This window comes from Hemiscyllium ocellatum, chromosome 18 (assembly GCF_020745735.1).
Source record: "Hemiscyllium ocellatum isolate sHemOce1 chromosome 18, sHemOce1.pat.X.cur, whole genome shotgun sequence".
NCBI lineage: Eukaryota > Metazoa > Chordata > Chondrichthyes > Orectolobiformes > Hemiscylliidae > Hemiscyllium > Hemiscyllium ocellatum.
This window is the reverse complement of record NC_083418.1, coordinates 42561905-42588748: the sequence shown is the minus strand read 5'-3', so window position 1 is coordinate 42588748 and position 26844 is coordinate 42561905. Positions and strand designations below refer to the sequence as shown.

Here is a 26844-nt window from a genome sequence, read left to right as displayed (position 1 = left end):
TTTTTTACCCCCATGTCTGATCCTACTAAAACATTTGAACCCTGGAACGTGCAACAGCCATTCTTGTCCCTGTTCTACCCACGTCTCTGTAATGGCCACAACATCGAAGTCCCAGGTACCAACCCATCATGGTAGCCCACAAACTCACCACCACACTGAAACAGCTCCTGATGAAGACCTCATATCAACAAATCAGCAGAATGAGCGTCATATACAAATACCCTGCAAGGGCTGCAACAAACATTACATTGAACAGATGGGCAGGAAACTAGTCACCAGGATACATGACCAATTATCACTAGTATCCATACATACAGACAAAGAGGGCAAATAGTTTGACTGAGACAATATATCCATCCTAGGACAAGCTAAACAAAGACACACACGGGAATTCCTTGAGGCTTGGCATTCAAACCGGAACTCCATTAACAAACATGTCGATTTGGAACCTATTTACCACCTCTCAGAAAAAGAACCCAAAGTGATATCACCCACCATTACAGACCAAGACAGATAAATAGCAAGCAGGACAGAACACCAGCGCTTCATTGGAGGCCCACTGATTATGTTACCTAGCATGGTGATGAAACATCTGAGAACAAATCTCCCAGCTCAGTGAGCAAATTTACAACCTGATCCATAACCTGAGCTACAAATCTTCTCTAAAATCGCATTAATATACCACAATGATATTAATCATTGATAAACTGACATACATGTCCTTTCTGCCTGCAAAGAAGGCAATGTTCACACACTGCATTTGTTTCAATGGATCTAAAAAAGTGACAGTCTTTCTCTGGTTCATTTATCAGATCAATCAGAGTCTACCTGCTGAGTTTAAAATTTAATTTAAACAAATCAAGGAAAGTAACTGCATGTACAATTAACTAATGCATTCTCCCTGCCAACACCTCTATCAATCAGAGTCCACACAAATGAATCAGCACTCTCCTTTCAACAATATAAATAATATTTTTCCTCTACTTTGGTACTTCATGCAAATTATCCTTGCGAATTCAAGACAAGAATGTTTGGCAAAATGTGTCTTTTCCCAAAAATATATGCTAATAATCATATTTATGCAACTTGAAGCATTTCGCTTCTCATAAATATAAATGAATCATAGACTGATATACAGGTTCTTAAAAATTATAGAAATCATATAGTAGTATTATCATTGTACCATCATAATGTTTTATGTTGAAATAATTTAATGTTAAAAATCACACAACACCAGTTTATAGTGCAACAGGTTTAATTGGAAGCACACTCACTTTCGGAGCGTTGCTTCTTCATGAGGTGATATTGGAGGACTCAATCCTAAAACACAGAATTTGTAGCAAATATTTACAGTGTGATGTAACTGAAATTATACATTGAAAAATACCTTGATTGTCTGTTGAGTCTTTCATCTGTTTGAATACCATGATAGTTTCACTTCTTTCATGTGCAAATCACAAAACCTTTATTTTTAAAAAGTTGCAAGCTCGGGTTAGCTAACCTGAGAATGTAACTTTTAAAAAAAGGTTTTGTCATTTACACATGAAAGAAGTGAAACTATCATGGTATTCAAACAGATGAAAGACTCAACAGACAATCAAGGTATTTTTCAATGTATAATTTCAGTTAAATATTTGCTACAAATTCTGTGTTTTAGGATTGAGTCCTCCAATATCACCTCATGAAGAAGCAACGCTCCGAAAGTGAGTGTGCTTCCAATTAAACCTGTTGCACTATAAACTGGTGTTGTGTGATTTTTAACTTTGTACACCACAGTCCAACACCGGCATCTCCAAATCAGGAAATTTAATGAATGTTCCTTGAGTTTCTTGACACTGAAATTGCTCCGGGTTAGATTTCTCACTACATAAGTAGATTCTTCACACAACTAAATCACAATGATTTATCACTTTCAGTGCTATTCAACAAAATCATCAGACATGGAATGTAATTATTGTATGAAAATCCACTCTTGATATCCACAAGGAAGCTAATGGAGAAATCATTAATAACAAGATTTTAGTACCAGACTTCTAAACTTATAAAGGGAATAAAGGAAAGAAGAAACATTTTTTTCTGTGGAGTGGGCAACTCCTTTCATCAGGAATATCAGCAATGGTATGATCTGCCTGTATAGCATGCAAACCAACAGTACGCACTGTATTTTGGTTCATGTGACAATAAATCACTCAAACTCAACTCCAAACATGCTAATAGTACCTGCTTGACACCCCCAACTCCCAGACTGTAATGGTACCCGGACACAGATGTTTCACAGTTCCACATTATCCATCTGTGTAAGGATCCAAATGGCAGAAGTCTTCTGTTGCTCACCATTAATGGCATAGCTGATTAATACCACTGAAAGCAGAAGGAAAGACTAAATCCTTATACACTGCTTATAGGTCTTTTTCCAATCTCATGTATAAAACTAGGTTCATTTATATTTATTTTATAAATACTTTAAATTATGCCAAAGAAATAATGTGCGAGACAATACAGACATTCAGACTCTTTGAAAACTAAAAAAAAGTTTTGCAACAGGAATGCTGAGGAGAATGTGGATACTGCACAGTGTATGTAAAATATTGTTTGTAACTAGATAATTGATGAAAAGTTCTGCAATTTTACCTAAATATCAGTTTTATTTCTACAACAGAAGAAATCTGAAACTTTGTGAATAAACATTAATTATTGCCTTTTTTTGTCAGTCAAATAAACCATAAATAGAGCACCAATAAGTTTTGTGGTACATTTTTATATTTGTTCTAACTAAAAGGTAAAGCTGAATATGTGTATTAAGGAATCGACAAAACTAAGAAAAATAGTTTCATAATCTGAAAAGAGTAAGCCTGAACCAAGTGCAAAAAAAAGGAAAAAAAAGGGGATTAATACTCTGGCTAGAATTTCTCCTATACTTCCTACTCCGATGGTTCATTGAGTTGTAGCAGCCTATCAGAAAAATGCATGGAACCCCCAAAGTCGAATGTGCACCCACAAAATGTACACCTTTTGTAATACACTAAGGATGAAACTGGTCTAATCAACTATCAGGGAACAGGCTCACCATAAATTTGCATCTAACTTTTCAATATTGCGACATTTATTTTTCATTAATTTGGAAAAAAATTGCTAATTTTTTTAAATTTCAAAAGTTGAAAGCAAAAGTATGGTTAAGAAATAAGTTTCTAACAAGGTTCAAAAAATATTTGGAAAGAATGAAAATTTGTTCTAAGTCTATCTCATGGTACTGGCATAAATCTGTATACCCTTTTGATTACTGAACATTAGCCACACCAAATAAATTATGTTTAAATGCAATATTTTCCACAGAGACTTCATAGAAACGTGAATCTGAAGGGAAAATGTTTATTTATGGACAGTCAAATCTCATCTTTGTTATAAAAGGCAAATGAAAAGGAACCAAGTCGGGGCAAGGAAAATTTTTTTTTAATCAAAATGAAATACAAATGAATACTTTCTCAGCTTAATATCCGACACTGATCTTTAACCCTTCAACATTTGAAAAAATACGACCTATTTTCCAAGAATTTTACAAGAATACTATGTGTATGTTTATATATTATACATATTACATACACACACACTTTACAAACATATGTATATATGTACACTTTTTTAAGCAGCTACAAAGTAAAACCTATGCCCTGCTTATGTACACTTTTTAAAAATTCAGACACTTTTAAACTGCAAGTTAACAGTGCAAGGATTGGCCTGTGCAGAAAAATAAATCAAGTGTAACACTTCTTATTTTCTTTAGAAAAGAAGTTTGAAACAAGCATAATTCTTGAAGAGGATACACATAACTGTACAACCAAACAAACCTACAATGATTGACTAAACATTAAAAGTCAGAATGTCTGTACATTCTTTCAAACCTTAGGATAACCAGGTTCAAAATGGCTCGCTGCACTTACTATATGGCAAATAGTTTCTACAACTTAAAAACAAGTTGCTGAATTCCAATATTGCATTCAGTTTTAATTTCAAAATTTGTGCAATGCACTTGTGCACACTCTTCCATTGGATGTTGGTGATCTTTAAATTTCAATTCCTTTGACCAGCGATGTCTCGAGTGTGATATTAAATTCCTGCAAAGTTTGCAGCACTCTAATTAGGGAGTTAACTAATGTGTGGTCTTTAATCAGAGCTGTATCTTCATACATCTGAGCGATGAGAGGACAGTCAGCAAGCAACGCAATCCAATGATGCAAGAGATGATCCCTGACAAGTTAAAAAAAAGACATCATGATGGTTGAATCCAGTTAATCAATTGTGGGAAACAAAATACAACTGGAAAAATCAAAAGCACAGTATTTTAAGCAAAGTATCAGATTGGTACAAACATGAACGAAAAGGACACACTGTCATCAAAATATTGATGGGTTTTATTATATAAGAAAAATATTTATGCATCTAATCAGTCTGAGAGAGGAATAAGAGATTAGTATATTTTGTGTAATTGTTTTTGACAGGCATTTAAATGCTTCATTGACAACTCGTACAATAGTTCTTGCCTTAGAGAATAAAGGACAACCGCTTGAGAAACTCCATTGCCTGAACAAAGTAGTCACGGTCTGAAATTATTAGCACCCTGATAGCATTTTCCTCTCCCAGAACTACATATCTGAAATTTCTTCATGTCACTTTCCTTTTTAGAAGAACAGCTAACTAGAAACTGCAAGAAAAATCTCAAAGCCTTTAACTTTCCCAATTTGGAATTATACATGCAAATAAAGTTAACTGCGCTAAACAATTCTTAAAAGGAAACACTTTAGAACAATAGTGAACACAGGATTGTAGTACAAACACATTTAACAATTGCACTCAAATTTAATCTATGGGAATTTCTCTGGAAATAAAACTTACACATCAATTTGCTAATGAATATCAATTCTGGCCAAATTACATTTTTATGATTTAACCTAGTTACATTATTGTCTATTCCATCATTTGTTGTCCAACTCTGTTTTGTTTATTGAGCTATTCCTTATCTGATTGTAGTCAGAATCCTTTTAGCAGTGGTTTTCCTTCTGATCTCACAATATTGCTACACAGTCTGCAAACGTTACTCTGATTTCCCTCATGTTGCTTATCTACATGATTTCCCTCATCAATATTATCTGCGAATGTGGAGTCAAGTTCCATATGTGCTTCTGTTGCACAGCTTTCACCTTAGTCCTCTCTGTCATCCACTTCATTCAACCCCTCAACAGCTCCTGTGCAGTCAGATGGTGTAGTCTTGGATAAATCTCATCTTATTCCAGTGGAACAATGTGCGAATATCAAAGCTAATATTGTCAGTCCCACCATACACAAAATAAAAATATAATATAACCAGCTTTAAATCAAATAAAACACGGATTCAGTTAGATTGCATAGGCTTTAACATTTATTTATGTTTTGTGTACTGCAAAAATAAAGCACTTTGTTACCTTGCTCCCAGACACACCAGAAGTTGAAATTTCCCATCCTTCCCAATGTTCCGAGGAGCACCATTTATAGCAGCAACAAACTTGCAAAAGTTTTTGGCTCTAGTTTGCCAATTCTCTTCTTGGGCAAGATCAGTATGTTCCAAACTCTCAAAGTACATATAGGCTTTCTCTGAAGATAAAATAAGAATCGTACAATATTGGTTAGGTATCATAGCTATGCAAATACATGGCAAGTTATTCCTCAATTGCAAACAAAGGGGCCGATTTTGCCATCAATTTTTGCTATCAATTTTGCCAAAGGGGCAAACACGGAAACTGAAGCAATGGGGATTTTAAATTTAAATTACTCAATTGAATCCAACCTTCTCCATTAGCTGTTCTTCTAAAAAGGAAAGTGATATGAACTGGATCCAACAGCAGTTTGTAGTCATGCATGAGCAGGAACAGTGGTAAGATGGTCTCAATAAGTATGCAGGAAGCATGGAGGGCAAAAGTGTTAGTAGTTTAGGAGGATGAGATGAGCTGTTGAATGGACACAATGTATGAAATGTGAAAGTTGTGATCCACAAGCCTTGGGAGATGTATATGCAGTGGCAGAGTTAAAACAAATGACGGCATTGGAACTGTGGGGTCACAGAAAGAAGATGGTAGCATTTACCCTTGCAGGGTGCAGGAAATCACTGGCATTCTTGTGGTATTGCCACGTGTCCTTTTCGCACAGGACACAGAACTGACCTATGCTGCTATTTGTGCCCAGTCTGGCTAAGGCTGTTGCGTGGTTTCCATGAGTGGTCATCAGGGAAAAGGACTGCCCTCCACTCCACAACCCTTCCTATTAGCACTACAAACACCCTGTCCTGGAAGTGGGGAGATGGCTTTTATTTCTTCCACAACATCATCACGATCAAGCAGCACAACTTGAAGTGTAGTTCCTGGCTTGCAGAGTCTGAAGTGATGTGTAGCTGGGCTTTAGATGCAGCAGAGGAGGGTAGGCTGGAAAATGTCACCAGTGATAACCATTTCCAATTCTCTAGCATTACAATTCCCCAAGAATTGTGCCTAACAGCTTGCTTGAATAATTAATGAGATAAACAGTGGAAAATCACATGAGGAAGTTTGTCCCAACCTCCAGTGGATTGGATGCCATGAAACCCACTCACCAGCAGACTAACCTCAAAGAGGAAAATTCAGCCCATGCATTCTCCAGTGAATAAAGTTACATTCAATGGTATTGAAAACCTGTGCTAATGCAACGCCTTAACATATGCTTCAACAATTACATTGATTTAAAGATCTGATATTTGTTGACTCTTTAAAATAGTTGAACAATTGTCAGGCATATTTGATTGAAAGGTGAGCTTTTGTAAAATAAAATGAAGAGATGCATAGATGGGGTTGACGGTCAGAATCTTTTATACAGAGTTCAAACGCCTAATACAAAGGGGGCACACATTTAAGGTGGGGGGTTGGGTGGAAGTTCAAAGGAGATGTGTGGGACAAGTGCTTTTACACAGAAGGTGGTAGGAGTCTGGAATGCCACTGCCAGGAGTGAATTTGGAAGCAGAAATAATAGGGGCATTTAAGGGACTTTTGCACAAGCACGTGAATATGCAAGAAATGAAGGGATATGGACCAAGGGCAGGCAGAAGGGATTAGTTTAATTTGGTGTCATGTTTGGCATTGCATCATGGGTTGAAGGGCCTGTTCTCGCACTGTACTGTTCTAAATTCTATGTTCTAGACGGCTATCTACTTAGACAAACTCAAAGGCACAATTTTATTGAGGTCTAGAAAGTTTATTTATATAATGGTGCAACATAATCCCATTTTAAATGCTAGGTTGAGATCTAATAATGGGTTTAACTCAGCAGAGGTTGCATACACAGCTGTGAAAAGGCTGTAGTTTGGTAGCCATATGAGGGTTAATAGGATCAAAATGTTTTGTAGAGGATTTTACATGGCTGTTCTATGACCACTTAAGATGACAGCTCTTTATTTAAAATGTGGAGGTTAACGGCTGTGTATTTGGTATACATTTTTATGAGGTCCCAAGAGGAGAAGTTTTTAAATGAAATTTGAATGTTATCATTTAGAAGCATATTAAAGTACAAGCTTATTAAAGTGTGAACATATTAAAGAATTCCCATTGTTGTTATAGGGGTCATAAGTTTGGCTCCTATTGACACTGTGTGTGGTTATGGTAGATGCACAGAAGCTATGGAGCGGTCATGGTAAATAAAGGGTGAATGCAGGAACATTGATGTATGGGGAAGGTAAAGAGAAGTGGGTGAGGGATGAGGTATCAGTGACCTAACAGTCTCATCCACAGAACACCAAGGTTGATATCTCAGAGAATGAGTGTGGATCTCTAGCATGCTGGCCTTGGTATCCAACCGCCTTTGTTCCCATATTATTCTGTGGGAAGTGGCAGGGCCAACTTCAGCCCATCCTTGATCCTCTGCAATGAAAATTACATGAATGCATCTTCATTCAGAATTTGGGGATGTGACATCAGGAATCACTCTAACTTGTGGTTCCCAAGCCAAAGATGAAAATTTGGCCCAGTGCTTATGTCTATTTTGGATTGTCTTAATTCATCCTTCTGATTTCAGAATTTAAGATACTAGCTTAGTGGCTAATACTTCGTTTTCCTTGAACAAAAACACACATTTACATATAAAATCGAAATAGAAAAAAAGTTATATCAACAAACAGGAAACCAAGTACAAACATGCTAATGAGTACGGAATTCCAGTCTACTGAAATGGATCGAATTGACAAATATCCTACTCTGAAAACTCTCTGCAGAATTATTTCATAACTGTAATCACAACATGTGCTGATATTTAATCTCTTGTACCAATAGGGACAAAATCACAATATACCACCAAAAGAAAAGCTACAGGCTTTCATTGAATAAACTGCAAATATTCTATTTACCCATAAAGTCCCAAATGAAAATACTTTTGAAGAGTCGAGGTGACTTGAAACCATGGTGAAACACTTGTTCTAAAGCTGACACAAGTCCATTTTCCCCACAGAGCAGTAACATTAGGCTTCCCCTCTACATTAAAAAAGACAGAAAATACATCATTTTATTTAAGAACAGCATAGCTTGGAGAACTTATATTCTGATATATACACCAAATGATTGGAAATGGTAGCTGAAAGGAAATAACTGGATGGAAGTTGCAACTTGCAGGGAGCAGTTTGGTCAGAGAGTAGGTTGGAGAGGTGGTAATATTCAGAAGGCCTGTGATTTGTGATTCTCTCGTTTGATGTAAAACTTTAATTAATGAGTGTAAGTTACCAGGAAGCGAGATGGAAGGAAGCAGGGGCAAGAGTTCCACAATCTCAAATGTGGATGCTCCTCTGGCAGAAACCTAAATCCAAACGGTAGTTGTAAAGGCACCTATCTCCTGAATTTGCCAAATCCTTGCCTTGAAGAATCTAACAGAATACCCATTACTCAAGAAACTGGCAGATAATAGTTAAATTGCAAAAACAGAATGCCAATAGAACTCAGCTTCATTATCATGTTTAAAATTCAAACCTGTTTTCTTGGAGGGATGCTCACCCATCCACCTAGTAGCTTTTGTTAAAGCCAAAAATGGCAGGTTGGAGTTCGATTTAAGCTGGAAAACAGATTTGAGATTTCATATCCTAGCCAAACCCACCAATGTTTTAAACTTAAAATTTTAACTATAGATTAATGGAATATTTATAGCACAGAAGAAAGCTATTCAAACTATCATGTCCATACTCGTTCTCTGTAAAATCTGGTTCCACCCCCAACATTTATTTGTAACTGTCATCTTCAGATTTTTTTTTGTAAATATATTTATTAGCAATTTTTTAAAACTTTACAAACATATAAAATTATTGAAAAATACAATCAATAACAAATATCAGTATAATAAAAAGCATAAATTACAATACAACTACTGTCTACTAACTAGTAACCTACCCTATAATACAAAACAATAACCTAACACTGTGCAAAGCAACACCAATAAATAAGTAAATAACTAATAGATCAAAAAAAGAAAGAAAAGCAAAAAAACCCAAAACCCAATACAGAACAGTTATGTTCGGCACAAAGCTCCCAAACAAAGGAATGGGAGTATTGTACATATACCCGTATTAACTCAGGAGTCCCCCCTCCAAGATCCAGTGCTTAACAAACCTAACCATCCCGGTTAAACAAACACCCTAGTTAAGGTAGCTGACAAATCTATATCCAAATAATGCAAGTAGGGCTGTCATGTCTTTTAAAAATGGTCTGTTGTGTGGTGCACCATGTTTGTAAAAAAGTCCAAGGGAATATGCTCCATAATTCATATCTGCCATTCCATCAAGCCCGGCAGGTTCTCAGGCAACTAGTTCATCAGAATATTCATCTGTGCACAGTATGCAAGAATATTAAATAGTTTCTTCCCATGCCCATCTAAAATTGGTAAATTTGGTAGACCCAAGAGGAGAGATATCGGATCTACTTTGACTTTAGTCCTCAATACCCTCTTTATTTCTCCTTCCACAGCGCTCCAATAAACACGGAGCCTATGGCATGTCCAGAAGCAATGGGTAAGAGTATCTACATTTATTTTACATCTAGGGCACACTGAAGATTCCCCTTTTTTAAACTTCACCAGACGGTTTGGTGCCAGATGAACCCTGCAGAACTTTTAACTATGTAGTGTACGTCCTATCACAAATTGAGATCTTTTGAGCATTTTCCCATATGTTCTCCCATGTTTCAGAAGAGATCTCCACTCCTAGCTCTTGCTCTCAGACCTCACATAACTAGTTAATATCCTGCCAGGCCCTGTCACTCAGCAGGCGATAGAGGGCACTAACTGAAAGGGTGCTTGTGGAATGTAGCAACAACCTCTCTGTATCGGGTTTATAGGGCTTAGTGAGAAGTGTAGTCTTCTTCTGGATGAAATCCCTAACCTGAAAAAAACAGTAAAGATCTCTGCCGGGCAACCTGTACATGCAGCTCAGTTACTTAAAAGACATCATAACCTCCCCCTCAACCAAGTCTCCCAAACTAGAAACTCCTCTCACTGCCCATAGTTTGAACCCTGAGTCCAACATCCCTGGTCAGAACTCTGGCATGCCAACTATAGGTGTAAATGGTTTTGGATAAGCAATCCTTACTCTGAGGCATCACCCTCCATGTCTTGACAGTACTAATGACAATGGGGTTCCAGCAATGGTCCATAACTGTCCTCATCTTATCCATGAACAACAGTAAATAAGAGGGCACTTTGCCTGGGAGGCCTTGATATCCTGCCATATTGAGTTCGGCTCGCTACCTATCCAATCGCAGACAAAGGACAGCAGGGAACTCAATTGATACCTCCTGATGTCTGGGAAATCAACTCCTCCCCTCCTTGAGGCAATTGCAATCTAGTAAGTTTGATGACGGGCCACCCACGATGCTAGACAAAGGAACCAAACCATCCTGCAAGCTTCCATAGTGTTGGCCTGGGAAACATTATAGGAAGCATATGCAAATGAGGAAGAACATTCATCTTAATGAGAGATACTTGGCCCAGCCATAAAATTGGAAGAGCCTTCCATCTCTGGATATCCTGCCTAATATTGTTGAGCAAATGAGCAAAGTTAGTCCAAAATAACAGATCAAATGTGGGCCTAGGTATCAGAACCCTGCCCGTGACCAGTTAAAAGGGAACTTAGAGCCACCTTCAACTTCTGGCAAATCCTTGAGGTTCCCCAAAGACATAGCCTCCGATTTTGCAAAGTTAATCTTATATCCTGATATAGCCCCAAATGAATTAATACATTGTATCAAATGGGGTACCGAGGTCATCGGGTTCAATAAAAACAGAAGGACATCATCTGCATACAGTGTAATCTTGTGTGCCCTCAGTCCCACTTCCGGAGCGGTTATGGGGATGTTCTGACGAATGGCCTCTGCCAGCAGATCCATCATCAACATAAACAACAATGGTGAGAAGGGGCAGCCTTGTCAACTACCCTTACCAATTCTACAGTTCCCAGACTTCACCCCATTGGTGATGACTGTGGCCAGAGGGTGGCGATATAAAACCTCCACCCACCTAGCAAAGATTTCACCCAACCCAATCTGTTCTAAGACATAAAAAAGAAATGGCCATTCCACCCGGTCAAATGCTTTCTCTGCATCTAAGGAAATCACCAACCCCTGAAGCGATGGTTGCTGACAAACTTGGACCACATTCAGCAACCTTTTAATATTATTAGAGGACCTATAGCCCCTTATAAAGCCTATCTGGTCCTCTTTAACAATATGGGGCAACACTTTTCCAATGTCAATGTCAAGATCTTTGACAGAACCTTGAAATCTGAATTTAATAGAGAGAGGAGGCACAATCCTCAGGAACCATCCCCTTCTTAAGAATTAGGGAAATATTAGCTTCTCTCAAAGATGGGGGTAGGCATTCATGTATATAGGAATGATTGTACATCTCCAATATCGGCCCTGACAGAAACCTATAAACTCCTTATAAAACCCACCCGGGAGACCATCAGGACCAGGTGCTTTCCCACATTGAAGTTGCCTAGCTGCCTCCTGAAATGTCAAGGGGGCATTAAGGGGAGAGGTTCCAAGGTTCTCCTGGGAGGTCCAGGTTCTTAAAAAAGGCCTCCATTTTAGCCCTCCTGTCCTCGCAGTCTTCAGACCGATACAATTCAGAGTAAAAACTCCGAAAAGCCTCACTAATCTTTTTAGCATCATACCTAAGGACCCCGGCGCTGTCTCTGATTGCAGTAATGGATTGGGGAGCACACTTTTTCCTAGTCAGGTACACTAAATAGTTTCCTGACCTATTCCCATACTCGAACAGCCTTTGTCTAGCAAAACAAGTTCTTCCTGTGTGTTTTGGGTCAGTATTGAATTCAAGGCAGCCTGGAGGGGTATGATCCGCAGTAGCTTAGGTCACCAAAGGCCATGCAAAATGTGCCACCTCGGCGGCTTTCAACCGCGTCTCAAGTAGACGCTGCTGTTCCTTCTTCATTTCCAGCTAGCCGAATAGGAAATAGCTAATCCCCTAGCAAAGGCCTTAGTGGTCTCCCATAGGATAGACGGACTACTAGTTGTACCTGAGTTGATAGTCAAGAATTCCTGAAACTCCTTCAAAAAGTATTGCACAAATTTGGAATCCTTAAGGAGAAAAGGGTCCAAGCACCATTGCCGCAAACCTAGCCCTTTACTCTTGGCCTTAACTTCCAAATATACCGCTACGTGATCAGAGATGGCTATATTCCCAATTTTACAACCCATAATTGAATCCAGAAGGACCAAGGGCCAGAAAGAAATCAATCCTCATGTGACATTTATTTGGGTTTGAAAAAAAGGTGAAGTTCCTGCCGGTAGGGTGAAGACATCTCTAAATACCCATCAACCCCAATTCCTCGCATAAGTCAGCCACCTGCTTGCCTGCTAAGTAGTACTTGGGGGCCTATTAGGCATCCTGTCCACTGTCAGATCCAAAAGACAATTAAAATCCCCCCCTATAATAATGTGCCGTGTTCCAAAGGCACACAGCTTAGAGAAAGCACTAATCAAAAATTTGAGGGGACGTACCGGAGGACAGTAGACATTTAAAATACCATATTTCTCTCTGTGTATCGGGGCTTTAACAATCATAAACCGTCCCTGCTCATCTTTCACCTGCTCTAATAATGTGAACTGAAGATTTTTCTGGATAAGCACTGCCACTCCCTTACTTTTAGTAGAAAAGGATGAAAAGAATACTCAGTCATTTTGGGAGGGTTTAAACTAACTCTGCAGAGGCATGGGAACCTGAACTGTTGCTTTAGGGTACAGGACCTTGAGTGTAGGGAGGTTAGGAACATGGCATCGATCTCGAAGGAGGGTGCCTGTAAACAGGAAGGTGGCTTGAAGTGTGTACACTTCAATGCCAGAAGTATAAGAAATAAGGTAGGTGAACTTGCAGCGTGGGTTGGTACCTGGGACTTCGATGTTGTGGCCATTACAGAGACGTGGGTAGAACAGGGACAGGAATGGCTGTTGCAGGTTCCAGGGTTTAAATGTTTTAGTAGGGTCAGAGGTGGGGGTAAAAGAGGGGGAGGTGTGGCATTGCTTGTCAAGGATAGTATTACAGCGGTGGAAATGACGATGGAGGAAGACTTGCCATCTGAGGTAGTTTGGGCTGAGGTTAGAAATAGGAAAGGTGAGGTCACCCTGTTAGGAGTTTTCTAGTCCGAGAGACGTAGAGGAAAGTATTGCGAGGATGATTCAGGAGAAGAGTGAAAGTAGTAGGGTGGTTGTTATGGGGGACTTTAACTTCCCAGATATTGACTGGGAAAGCTATAGCTTGAGTTTGTTAGATGGGTCGGTGTTTGTCCAATGTGTGCAGGAGGGTTTCCTGACACAATATGTAGACAGGCCAACAAGAGGTGAGGCTATACTGGATTTGGTTCTAGGTAATGAACCAGGCCAGGTGTTAGACTTGGAGGTAGGTGAGCACTTCGGGGACAGTGACCACAACTCGGTGACTTTTACTATAGTGATGGAAAGGGATAAGTGTGCACTGAAGGGCAGGAGTTATAGCTGGGGACAGTGAAATTATGATGTGGTGAGGCATGACTTAGAATGCGTGGATTGGAAAAATAGGCTTCAAGGGAAGGACACAAATGATATGTGGAGCTTGTTTAAGGAGCAGCTATTGGGTGTCCTTGATAAGTATGTACCAGTCAGGCAGGGAGGAAAGGGTCTTGTGAGGGAGCCATGGTTTAATAAGGAATTGGAATCCCTTGTGAAAGGGAAGAGGGCGGCCTATGTAAAGATGAGGCGTGAAGGTTCAGTTGGGGCGATTGAGAGTTATAAGGTAGCCAGGAAGGATCTAAAGAGACAGCTAAGAGCAGCGAGAAGGGGACATGAAAAGTCCTTAGTTGGTAAGATTAGGGAAAACCCAAAGGCTTTTTATAGGTATGTCAGGAATAAAAGGATGACGAGGGTAGGTATCGGTTCAGTCAAGGATAGTAGTGGGAAGTTGTGCGTGGAGGCGGATGAGATTGGAGAGACACTAAATCAATACTTTTCATCAATATTCACTCAGGAACAGGACATTGTTGCTGATGTGAATATTGAGTCACAAGTGATTAGAATGGATGGCTTTGGGGTATGTAAGGAAGAGGTCTGGGGAATACTGGAAAGGGTGAAAATAGATAAGTCCCCTGGGCTTGATGGCATTTATCCTAGGATCCTCTGGGAAGCTAGGGAGGAGATAGCGGAGCCATTGGCCTTGATTTTTATGTCCTCGTTGTCTACAGGAATAGTGCCAGAAGACTGGAAGATAGCGAATGTGGTCCCCTTGTTCAAGAAGGGGAATAGGGATAGCCCTAGTAACTATAGGCCAGTGAGTCTCACTTCTGTTGTGGGCAAAGTCTTAGAGAGAATTGTAAGGGATAGGATTTATGAACATCTGGATAGGAATAATGCGATCAAGGATAGTCAGCATGGTTTTGTGAAGGGCAGCTCGTGCCTCACAAACCTTATTGAGTTCTTTGAGAAGGTGACCAAGGAAGTGGACGAGGGTAAAGCAGTAGATGTAGTGTATATGGATTTTAGCAAGGTGTTCGATAAGGTACCCCATGGTAGCCTACTGCAAAAATTACGGAGGTATGGCATTGAGGGTGCATTAGAGGTTTGGATTAGGAATTGGCTGGCTGGAAGCAGACAGAGGGTAGTAGTTGATGGTATAGGTTCATCTTGGAGTGCAGTTACTAGCGGTGTTCCACAAGGATCTGTTTTGGGACCATTGATGTTTGTCATTTTTATAAATGACCTGGAGGAGGGGCTTGAAGGCTGGGTGAGCAAGTTTGCGGATGATACGAAAGTCGGTGGAGTTGTGGACAGTGAAGGAGGATGTGGCAGGTTACAGCGGGATACAGATAAGTTGCAGAGCTGGGCAGAAAGGTGGCAAATGGAATTCAATGCAGCTAAGTGTGAAGTCATTCACTTTGTAGGAGTAACAAGAAGATGGATTACTGGGCTAATGGTAGGCTACTTGATAGTGTGGATGAGCAGAGGGATCTTGGTGTCCATGTACACAGATCTCTGAAAGTTGCCACCCAGGTAAATAGTGCTGCGAAGAGGGCATATGGCATACTGGGCTTTATTGGTAGAGAAATTGAGTTCCAGAGTCCTGAGGTCATGTTGCAGTTGTATAAGACTCTGGTGCGGCCTTATCTGGAGTATTGTGTGCAGTTTTGGTCGCCATACTATAGGAAGGATGTGGAGGCATTGGAATGGGTGCAGAGGAGGTTTACCAGGATGTTGCCTGGCATGGTAGGAAGATCGTATGAGGAAAGGCTGAGGCACTTTGGGCTGTTCTCATTGGAGGAAAGAAGGTTTAGGGGAGATTTGATAGAGGTGTACAAGATGATTAGGGTTTAGATAGGGTTGACAGTGAGAACCTTTTTCCACTAATGGAGTCAGCTGTTACTAGGGGACACAACTTTAAATTAAGGGGAGGTTGGTATAGGACAGATGTTAGGGGTAGATTCTTTACTCAGCGGGTTGGGAGTTCATGGAATGCCCTGCCAGTAGCAGTGGTGGACTCTTCCTCTTTATGGTCATTTAAGCGGGCATTGGATAAGCATATGGAGGTTATTGGGCTAGTGTAGTTTAGGTAGGCTTCGGTCGGCGCAACATCGAGGGCCGAAGGGCCTGTACTGCGCTGTATATTTCTATGTTCTATAACCCCCCCTGTTGTAACTTCAGGTATTCTCCATCATCAAGATGAGCTTCCTGCAACAAAGCGATATCATCCCTTTCCCTCTTACGGCTAGAAAACACTTTTAACAGGCAAATTACTTCCCTTGATGTTTCAGGTACACCATTTAATAAGACACTTAGTCATATCCCCTTTCAGAGATCCTTGAACCCCTGGGAGGGGGATCCCTGCTTACAAAGCACCAAGCACAAGTAAATAAAGACTCAGAGTCGAAGAATTAAGTATACAAAAACTACTCCATCATAGCTACAAATATTACCACCAAAAAACTACAAAGAAAACCAACTATTAAATCTTGAATGGAAGACTCTTCCCCCTGCCCATAGGGGACACTCACACTACCCATCGCCTCCTTCATAGCTCCTTCAAACCCAGACTATGCCCCAGCCTTAGTCCAGCAAAAAAACAAGTTAATGATCCTTAAATCAACAGAAAAAAAGACAAAGTCAGGATCAGCACTCCACCCATCCCTGGCTTCATGTCACTCCTACTTGTGACTAAAAGAGAAACAGAACAAACAAAGAAAATTCACAAAATTTCCCATTATAAAATCCAGTTAATTAAAAAAGGAACAACTTATTCCAAGTTTTATCTTTCCTCCTTTCCAAAAAAGAAATTATTAGGGAGAAAGAAAGGAATAAAAAAAAGGAAGGGAAAACATGGGGAAAGAAGGAAAAGAGGATGAACATCAACTGCATTCTTCAGGCCAGTCTGTCTATTTTAAAGTGTCTACAAAACTTTAGCTTTATCCACTGAGTCAAATGTATAAACTGAATCCTCGTGGCTGAAATGGCGCACTGCAGGGTACCTCATGGAGTTCTGGATGCCCAGGTTTCTCAGCTTCTTTTTAACTTCATCGAAGGACTTCCTGTTTCGAATTAAAGCTGCTGAGAAATCCTGGAAAAACATGATTTTTGACCCCTTGTACAGCAGTGCCTGTGGATCATTTCCCAGTAATCTAGAGGCTTCTATGACTTTTTGTTTGTCCTTATATGAATGGAAGTGTACTAGAACCGGGCGGGGGCGCTGCACTGGCCCTGACCTGTACACTGTAACCTGATAAGCCCTTTCAATCTGCAACCTACTAGACTTGACGTGAAGGCCCAAAAACTTTGGCAACCAGTTGGATCTAGGCACAACTCTCCCCAAAGATCTCCTCAATCGCAGCTCCTTTCAAGATAAGTCTTTCCATCATCATAGCCAATTCCTGTGAGTCTGCCAGGACCCCGGGGGAGGGGCGAGGGTTCAGGGGAGGCTGCTGCGGAGTCTGGTGTGTTACATGCTGTAGGGGAGTATCCTCCCTGCTGCTGTTTGCTCACTCCTTTTCCCTTTGGCATCCTTCCCACTCCCAAAAATTAACAAATATGTGTTCTGTAAGGTTTTAAACTAATAATTCCACCACATAAGTTGGCCAGGGATGGCAAAAAAACACCAGTATGCCTTGGCTATTAGGTAGAGCTGACCACAGCAGTTCTACAGAATCGCCAACATCTTGCCAAGTCTCCATCTTCAGATTCTTAGCCAAGTCCCTTTTTTTTTGAAAGCCATTTTTAAAGCTGTCTTACCATATTTACAAGCAGTGCATTCCTGATCCTAACTACTCACTGCATATAAAAATACATTCTTATGTTGTTTTTGATCCTTTTGTCATTCACCAATCTGTTTATTTAATTCTTGATCCCTCCAAAATTGGAAACAATTTCACCCCGTCTAAATCCCTCATGGTTTTGAAAACCTCTTATCAAATCTCTCTCACCTTTCTCTTCTTCAAGAACAATATGCTTTCCTTTATTGATCAGAGCATTGAGTACAGGAGTTGGGAGGTCATGTTGTGACTTACAGGATATTGCCTCGGCCACTTTTTGGAATATTGTGTACAATTCTGGTCTCCCTCCTATAGGAAGGATGTTGTGAAACTTGAAAGGGTTCAGAAAAGACTTACAAGGATGTTCAAAGTTTGGGAGAAGATGTGTAGCTCAGGTGCTCGTTGTTGTGGTTCTGTTCGTCGAGCTGGGAGTTTTTGTTGCAAACGTTTCGTCCCCTTTCTAGGTGACATCCTCAGTGCTTGGGAGCCTCCTGTGAAGCGCTTCTGTCATGTTTCCTTCGGCATTTATAGTGGCTTGTCTTGGCCACTTCCGGTTGTCAGTTGCTGTCCGCTGCAGTGGCCGGTATATTGGGTCCAGGTCGATGTGTTTGTTACAAGGATGTTGCCAGGGTTGGAGGGTTTGAGATATAGGGAGAGGCTGAATAGGCTGGGGCTGTTTTCCCTGGAGCTTTGGAGGCTGAGGGATGACCTTAGAGGTTTATAAGGTCATGAGGGGTATGGATAGGGTAAATAGACAAGGTATTTCCCTCAGTGGGGGAGTCCAGAACTACAGGGCAGAGATTTAGGGTGAGAGGGGAAAGATTTAAAAGCATCCGAAGATGCAACTTTCTCACGCAGAGTGTGGGACATGCATGGAATGAGCTGCCAGAGGAAGTGGAGGAGGCTGGTACAATTACAACCTTTAAAAGACATCTGGATGAGTACATGAATAGGACGGGTTTAGAAGGATATGGGCCACGTGTTAGCAAAAGGACAAGATTTATTTAGGATATCTGGTCGGCATGGACAAGTTGGACTGAAGGGTCTGTTTCCATGCAGTACATCTCCATGGCTCTATGACTCTAATAGCCTTAGGTTCTTCAATCTATCCTTTCCTCCACATACTTTAATACCTTCACCTTATTCCTAAAGTGCAGGGCACAGAATTGGATACAATATTTTAAATGAGTCTGCATCATTGTTTTATAAAGGTTTGTACCTTTGTACTCTATATCTTTTTATAAAGCACAGGAACCTGTATGTCCTTTTAATGTCTTTTCCAAACTGCTTTGTCATGTTCAACAATTTGCCCATATTTATCCAAGGTTTCTCTGCGCGCCTCCTTTTAAAACCATACCCTTTAGTTTATATTGTCTCTTCTGTTATTCCTACCAATGTGTGTCACTTCACACCTCTGCATTAAATGCCATCTGCTACCTGTGCACCTATTCCATCAGTTTATCTCCAGTTTATATTTATCACATCTTATTTGCAGGTATCTAAATTTCCAAGGTTTTTGACAGCTACAAATTTTGAAACTATGCCTTTATACTCAAAAATTTATACCAAGAGTAGCAATGGCTCCAGTATTGATTTTTCTGGAGTACCACTGCAAACACTCCTCCACTGTGAAGAACAATTCACCACAACTCTCCACTTCCTGTGACTTGTCCACTTTGTTATCTTTCCCCTTTTTATTCAATTGGCAAAATTAAAGCTCATTTCTGATTCTTTATCAAATACTCTTTCAAAATACATATTTATTGTATTGGCCACATTATTATCAACAACTTGAACTATCATTCCAAAAAAGTCTAATCAAGTTAGTTAAGCATGATTTCCCTTCAATTATATAGTAGCAGTTTTCTCCAATTAACCCTCCTATTGTCCAAATGATGGTTAATATTGTTAGAATATAGTTTCCCATAACCAAGATTAAACTGACTAGTCTGTATTTTCTATGTTTATGCTTGCCTCTGTTTGAACCAAGGTGTAACATTTGCCGTTCTCCATCCTTGACTGTACATGCAATTTCAGCCTTTATTTCTCTCAGCTTCCTCAGCTGCATTCCATCCAGTCCTGGCAATTTACCAATTTTAAGCACAATCCGTCATTCTAATTATATCAATAGTCAGTCTATGCAGTAGTTCCATTACCTCCTCCTTCACTGTAACATTGACAGCATTTCCTTCTCTCAGATGCAAAATATTCATTTGGTACCGTAGCCATACTTACTGCCTCCATATGAGGATCTTCTTTTAGGTTCATAATTGGTTTTACTCATTTTTTTACTACCCTTTCAATATTTTCATGCTTATAGAAGACTTTTGGGGATTCCCTTTTATGTTAGCTGGCAGTTTCTTCTCATGCTCTGATTCTCTTATTTCCTTTGCTTCTCTTAACCAGGCTAATAATAGAAAGTTCTCATGTAATATCAATTTGGCATGCCTTAAAAACTTATTTTTCTCTGCTTCATATTATTCTATCATTGTCATAACCAAAGAATCTCTGGCTTTACTTATCCCAACCTTCTCCCTTTTGGGAAGATGCCTTGACTGTGCCTAAACTACCTTCTGTCTAATTTTTTTCTGTTATAGTTTTGGCTGCCAATCCATCACTCCTGTGTACTTAGGACAAATCAGGCCATTCTGTGAGCATTGCTCCCTAAATTCTCACTGTCTGGCAGTGATCCACCTGCCCTCCCCTCATTCTCTGGTAGCAGATCCAGCAATTACTTTTATTGGGTCAGGAAAGTAGTGATTAAGAAAACCCTCCTGAACACAGCTGAGAAACTTTTCTCTCTCTTTGCTATTTACACAAGAGAAATTGTTCTCCCTCTCTGCCCTTTATATAATTGCTATCCCAGTCCAGACAATATTAGTGAAGTCTGTGATTATCTACTCTATACCTCTTACATCTCTCAGCATTTTCCCTGCACATATCTTTTTCACTCACTCGCCCCCACCATGCAACCCTTTGTGGTAGTGTTCAAGATATGTACTGTCTAATATCACATGATTTTCTACAATACAGCGGTGATGTAGAATATATTTTGCATGATTCAAAAATGCTTACTAATATGGGATGAAATTATGTCACGTGGCATCACCAGCCTGATGCTGAATACTCAAACTTAATGATCAATTAACTTGGAAGAAAATTTAATATATCTTAAAGTCACATGATAGCATTGATTAAATAACTTTGACTATTTTCATTTGTAGTCTAGTTGCAAAGGAATATGAAACAAAAGCAGAAGTTGCTGGAAAAGCTCAGCAGGTCTGGCAGCTTCTGTGAAGAGACATCAAAGTTAACATTTCGGGTCCGGTGACCCTTCCTCAGACTCGAAATGTTAACTTTGATTTCTCTTCACAGATGCTGGCAAATTCGCTGAGCTTTTCCAGCAATTTCTGTTTTTGTTTCTGATTTACAACATCCGCAGTTCTTTTAGTTTGCAAAAAGAATACACTTTTGACAGAAAATTTCAATAAAATAAATTCTTAATCAATTGAACAACATCAAGCCTCCATTATTCTTTAAGTAACAATTTTAATTAATTATTTAAACACTGGTTTCTTGCCTCCTTCTCAGGCTTGTGAAAGTGTTTGACGATGCCATTGATAGCTTCCCCAACAGATTCTTGTATCTGACCAGTATTTAGCTCTGCAACAAAGAAAAAAAGTTTCATCAAATTATGTTCTGTTTATCCCTGCAAGTTTTCAAATATTATGTCTTTACGCAGTGCAGTGTATAAAGTCGATAAATTGCGAACAAGAGACATAATTAATAAATGGAAAGACCAAAGTTCTGCCCAGTTCGATTTCCTGATGAAGGGCTCCAGCCGGAAACGTCGATTCTCCTGTGCCTTGGATGCTGCCTGACCTGCTGTGCTTTTCCAACTCTGATCTCCACCATTTGCAGACCTCACTGTCTCCTACCAAAGTTGTGTAGGTTTGCAGTCTTACAAAAAGAATCATTTATCAATGGTCTTTTGCTGCTGAAAAAAAAAGTTTAGGTACCTCCTTTATAAAAAAAGTGTTGCAAAGTCAAATAGATGAAGCCCCACAGTCTGTACCCTATCACAAGCTTTGTCCTTGTATTACCTTTACTAGCGTCAAAACTTTTACATTTTAATTTCTTTTCAGTTTCAATTAAAGATCATCCATTACATCCACAGACCCGGCTGACTTGCTGAATTCTTCCATTTTCTGGTATTTTTATTTTAGATTTACAGCACCCACTCTATTTTGATTTTACACAAGATACTCCTTGAATTCTGCAATTACGTCACTGAGCTGCCATTGCTACATGTATGAGATTGATCAGTAACAGTGAAACAGTTCTGTCTTAAATCAGTGTTCCCCACCCAAACTAGATTAGATAAACTACAATTTGGAATACCCAAGTCTTTTAGGGAATCAACCCCTTTATCTGTCAGGTTTCACAACAACATGCAATGACGGAAGACAGTTATTTTAAATCTCCAAACTTCTCATAGTGTTAATAAATAGCACATTGTTGCTAAAGCACAAACTCATCTGAGGATTTAAAGTATTCTTCCTTCTTCTGTGATTTAATTTGCAATTCTTCCACCCACCCCCCCAAAAAAATCACATCTTTACTTACTTTGCCTGCTGGTAGGAGTTATATTGACAAATCTCCTGATCATACTTGGAGATTGCTGCAGTGGAGGGGTCCGACAGTGACGCTCATCAGTTTCTTGACTGGCTGATGCAAGTTCTCCAACTAGAATCCTTTCTAGGCTCCCATCATCCACCCCTTTACCAAGCCATCTACCACATGGGAACCTGGCAAACAAATAAACATGACTAGCTCCATTATACTTCTACAAATTAACATATACCTTAAGACATGAGATAGCGTTGGCAAATACAATTAAGGAGAATCCAAAGGGTATTGGCAAATATATTAAGGACAAAAGGGTAACTTGGGAGAGAATAGGGCCCCTCAAAGATCAGCAAGACGGCCTTTGTGTGGAGCCACCGAAAATGGGGGAGATACTAAATGAATATTTTGCATCAGTATTTACTGTGGAAAAGGATATGGAAGATATAGACTGTAGGGAAATAAATGGTGACATCTTGCAAAATGTCCAGATTACAAAGGAGGAAGTGCTGGATGTCTTGAAACGGTTAAATGTGGATAAATTCCCAGGACCTGATCAGGGGTACCCGAGAACTCTGTGGGAAGCTAGAGAAGTGATTGCTGGGCCTCTTGCTGAGATATTTGTCTCATCGATAGTCACAGGTGAGGTGCTGGAAGACTGGAGGTTGGCAAAGATGGTGCCACTGTTTAAGAAGGGCGGTATAGTCAAGCCAGTGAACTATAGACCGGTGAGCGTGACCTCAGTGGTGAACAAGTTGTTGGAGAGAATCCTGAGGGACAGGATATACATGTATTTGGAAAGGCAAGGACTGATTTGGGATAGTCAACATGGCTTTATGTGTGGGAAATCAGGTCTCACAAACTTGATTGAGTTTTTTGAAGAATTAACAAAGAAGATTGATGAGGGCAGAGCAGTAGATGTGATCTATATGGACTACAGTAAGGCGTTCGACAAGGTTCCCCAGGGGAGACTGATTAGTAAGTTTAGATCTCATGTAACACAGGGAAAACTACCATTTGGATACAGAACTGGCTCCAAGGTAGAAGACAGAGGGTGGTGGTGAAGGGTTGTTTTTCAGACTGGAGGTCTGTGACCAGTGGAATGCCACAACGATCAGTGCTGGGTCCTCTACTTTTTGTCATTTTCATAAATGATTTGGATGCGAGCATAAGTTAGTAAGTTTGCAAATGACACCAAAATTGGAGGTGTAGTGGACAGCAAAGAGGTTACCTCAGATTACAACAGTATCTGGACCAGATGGACCAATGGGCTGAGAAATGGCAGATGGAGTTTAATTCAGATAAAGGCGAGGTGATGCATTTTGGGAAAGCAAATCTTAGCAGGACTTCTACACTTCATGGTAAGGTCCTAGGGAATGTTGCTGAACAAAGAGACCTTGGAGTGCAGGTTCATAGCTCCTTGAAAGTGGAGTCGCAGGTCGATAGGATCGTGAAGAAGGTGTTTGGTATGCTTTCCTTTATTGGTCAGAGTATTGAGTACAGGAGTTGGGAGATCATGTTGCAGCTTTACAGGACATTGGTTAGGCCACTGTTGGAATATTGCATGCAATTCTGGTCTCCTTCCTATCAAAAATATGTTGTGAAACTTGAAAGGGTTCAGAAAAGATTTACAAGGATGTTGCCAGGGTTGGAGGATCTGAGCTGCAGGGAGAGGCTGAACAGGCTGGTGCTGTTTTCTCTGGGGCGCCGGTGGCTGAGGGGTGACCTTACAGAAGTTTACAAAATTATGAGGGGCGTGGAAAGGATAAATAGACAAAGTCTTTTCCCTGGGGTCAGGGAGTTCAGAACTAGAGGGCATAGGTTTTGGGTGAGAGGGGAAAGATATAAAAGGGGCACCTTTTTCACGCAGCGGGTGGTTAAGTGAATGGAATGAGCTGCCAGAGGGTGTGGTGGAGGCTGATACAATTGCAATATTTAAGAGGTATTTGGATGGGTATATGAATAGGAAGGGTTTGGAGGTATATGGGCTGGGTGCTGGCAGATGGGACTAGATTGGGTTGGGATATCTGGTTGGCATGGACGGGTTGGACGAAAGGGTCTGATTCCATGCTGTACATCTCTATGACTCTAGGACTCTATTAGGTTTTGTTTCTTCAACATAAATTGTTGGAGTTGAGTTATCATAAATTGAAGTAGGTACATTAATGTTGCTTTCTATATATAACATTGATGGATAAGTTCAGTCGAACTTACAAGGTCTGTACAAATGAGATACAAGTGATATCTGATCATGAATCCATCAAGTAACCTATCAGTGCTAAATCTTGTCTGGAAAATCTCATCAAGATGTAATAATATGGATAGGAAAGCTGGACAGTAGACTACAAAGCAAAACTAAAAGTGTGTCATACCAAATCAATTAGCTTGATGAAGGTAAATCTAAATCAATTGTGTCAACAGATTCATCAAATGGTCATGAGGGTGGATAATGGTGTAACTTTAAATTTAATCCTATGAGTATGATAAGGCATCGGCACATGCAAAGTATAAATTTAAGATCTCTTGAGGAACCAGCACACAATAGAATAACGAAAGAACTTTGATCAACAGAACACAGCAAGAGACAAACATCCAGTCAAAGCAGAAGTTGAGTCAGGAATCCACTGCAAATCAAATGAATCCATTTTTAAAAAAAAATCATTGTTTTGTATTTATTACAATGAACTTCATAAATGTCGTAAGACTTGTGCAAATATACTTGTATCTGGAATGAGTCTTATAATTAATCAGGACTAGTAAACCTTTAGATTGTGAGTCTATATTGAGAAAGCCAATGTCTTACAAGTTGAAACATAAATAATACAACCTCTAAGACATTTTATTTCAAGAATTGTGGTAGTTCACAAGTATTCCAGTGAACTAGCATTCTTTGTAGTCAATATACGTTAGTGCACTATTTGTTGTAGGGGAATTACTAAAATAGGGCCTTATCAATCTAATGTCTAATAATAGCTTTCAGGATGAAGAACATTGCTTTGTAATGTTTTCGCCAAGCAAGTAATCAGACAAATCCATGAAACACCAATTAAAATTTAAAGTTATGTTATCCCAAACCAAAATAATATTGTAGAAGATTTTTTAATATGGTTCTTATGCTGTAAAAACAAATTGCTTAATAATTGCTCTCTCCTCTTTCTTCGTCATTCATACACTTATAGAGTGAGTAATCTCCAAAGGTCATTCATGCTCAGTTCTTCAAACATTTATTTTGCACTGATTTTATTTATATGCATTTACACATAAGCAGCCATCAGTCAGTTGCTTTGGTTCTTCAGAAATCCATATATCGGAAGCTTCAGAAGTCACACTACCATTGCATACAATTTCTAGGACCAATGGTTGAATAAAAAAGAAAAAAGAAGACTTTGATTTATATAGCAGTTTTCATAAGTGTAGGATATCAGAAAGCACTTTAAAGATGATAGGTGCTTTTATTAAATATAATTATTGATGTAATGTTAGAAATGTGGCAGCCAGCTAGCTTAGTTAATCTATTTTTAGTGATATTGATTGAGAGAAAAGTATTGGTCAGGTTATGTGATCATTTGAGTCTGAGAGAGTAGACGGGGCTTTGATTTAAAACCTCATCTGAAAGATAGCACATTACTTCCTTGGTACTACATTAGACAGACAGCCTAGATTTTGAGCTCAAGTCTCTGAAGGAGGATTGGAACCCATAACCAACTGACTCAGAGGCAAGCATGGAAAAGAATCACAATTGACACTAAAGGATGTCACTGATGAGAACTGTTAGAATAAGAGTGAAAACATTCTGAACTGAACTGATCCACCAATTGTACTGTACTCAAAAATAAAACAAGCCGTGTTATCTGAAAAAATATGGGATGATAGAGGAGTGAAGCATCCTTCTTTGTGGATTTGTAGACTTGTCCTGTATTTGCACTTTATTTTCAGTTTACCTTCTGTACCCATGGGCGTTCATTTCTATTTTGTATATCCAATTGCTTAGGCATCAATAATTTCATTATACCATACTTATAGATCAGTTATTCATTACACAGGAATTCAGCACAAAAACTTTAAACCTGAAATACAGGTCATAAATTTTAAATGGAACTACAAGTTCCAACAAATTCTTTCTGGTCAGTGGCAATCAAGTTAATGAAGTTTCTTCTCATTACTACCAGATGGCTCTGGATCATGTTTAAATTCTTTCCATTTTTGAATCACCTGCATAATCTAGTGGGAAAAAGGTTATAAATAATTTCTTTCTTCCAGTCAAAGTGTTTTAAATAAAATACCTTAACATTTCCAACTTCTTTGCTTCCATGAGATTGATGGTAAAGTGTCACCAATGGCTTATAACCAATGGTTTGATTGTGTTACAATTATTGTTTAGCAGTAGCAAACAATTTTAACCAGAATTA

The 26844-nt window shown here is 39.5% G+C and overlaps 1 protein-coding gene across 3 annotated transcripts in view; it reads right to left on the bottom strand.

Moving 5' to 3' along the window:
* Positions 1 to 3641: 3641 nt before the first annotated feature.
* The window catches only part of dennd5a (DENN/MADD domain containing 5A), a 268461-nt gene continuing 245258 nt past the window's right edge, over positions 3642 to 26844 (bottom strand). For all 3 annotated transcript variants that reach the window (XM_060838913.1, XM_060838915.1, XM_060838914.1), the window contains 5 exons: positions 22436 to 22617; positions 21390 to 21472; positions 8396 to 8519; positions 5457 to 5625; positions 3642 to 4245 (listed from right to left, as the gene is read on the bottom strand). In XM_060838913.1, the coding sequence (XP_060694896.1) occupies positions 4062 to 4245; positions 5457 to 5625; positions 8396 to 8519; positions 21390 to 21472; positions 22436 to 22617 (742 nt within the window). In that variant the 3' untranslated portion in view covers positions 3642 to 4061. The remainder of the gene's footprint in view (positions 4246 to 5456; positions 5626 to 8395; positions 8520 to 21389; positions 21473 to 22435; positions 22618 to 26844) is intronic.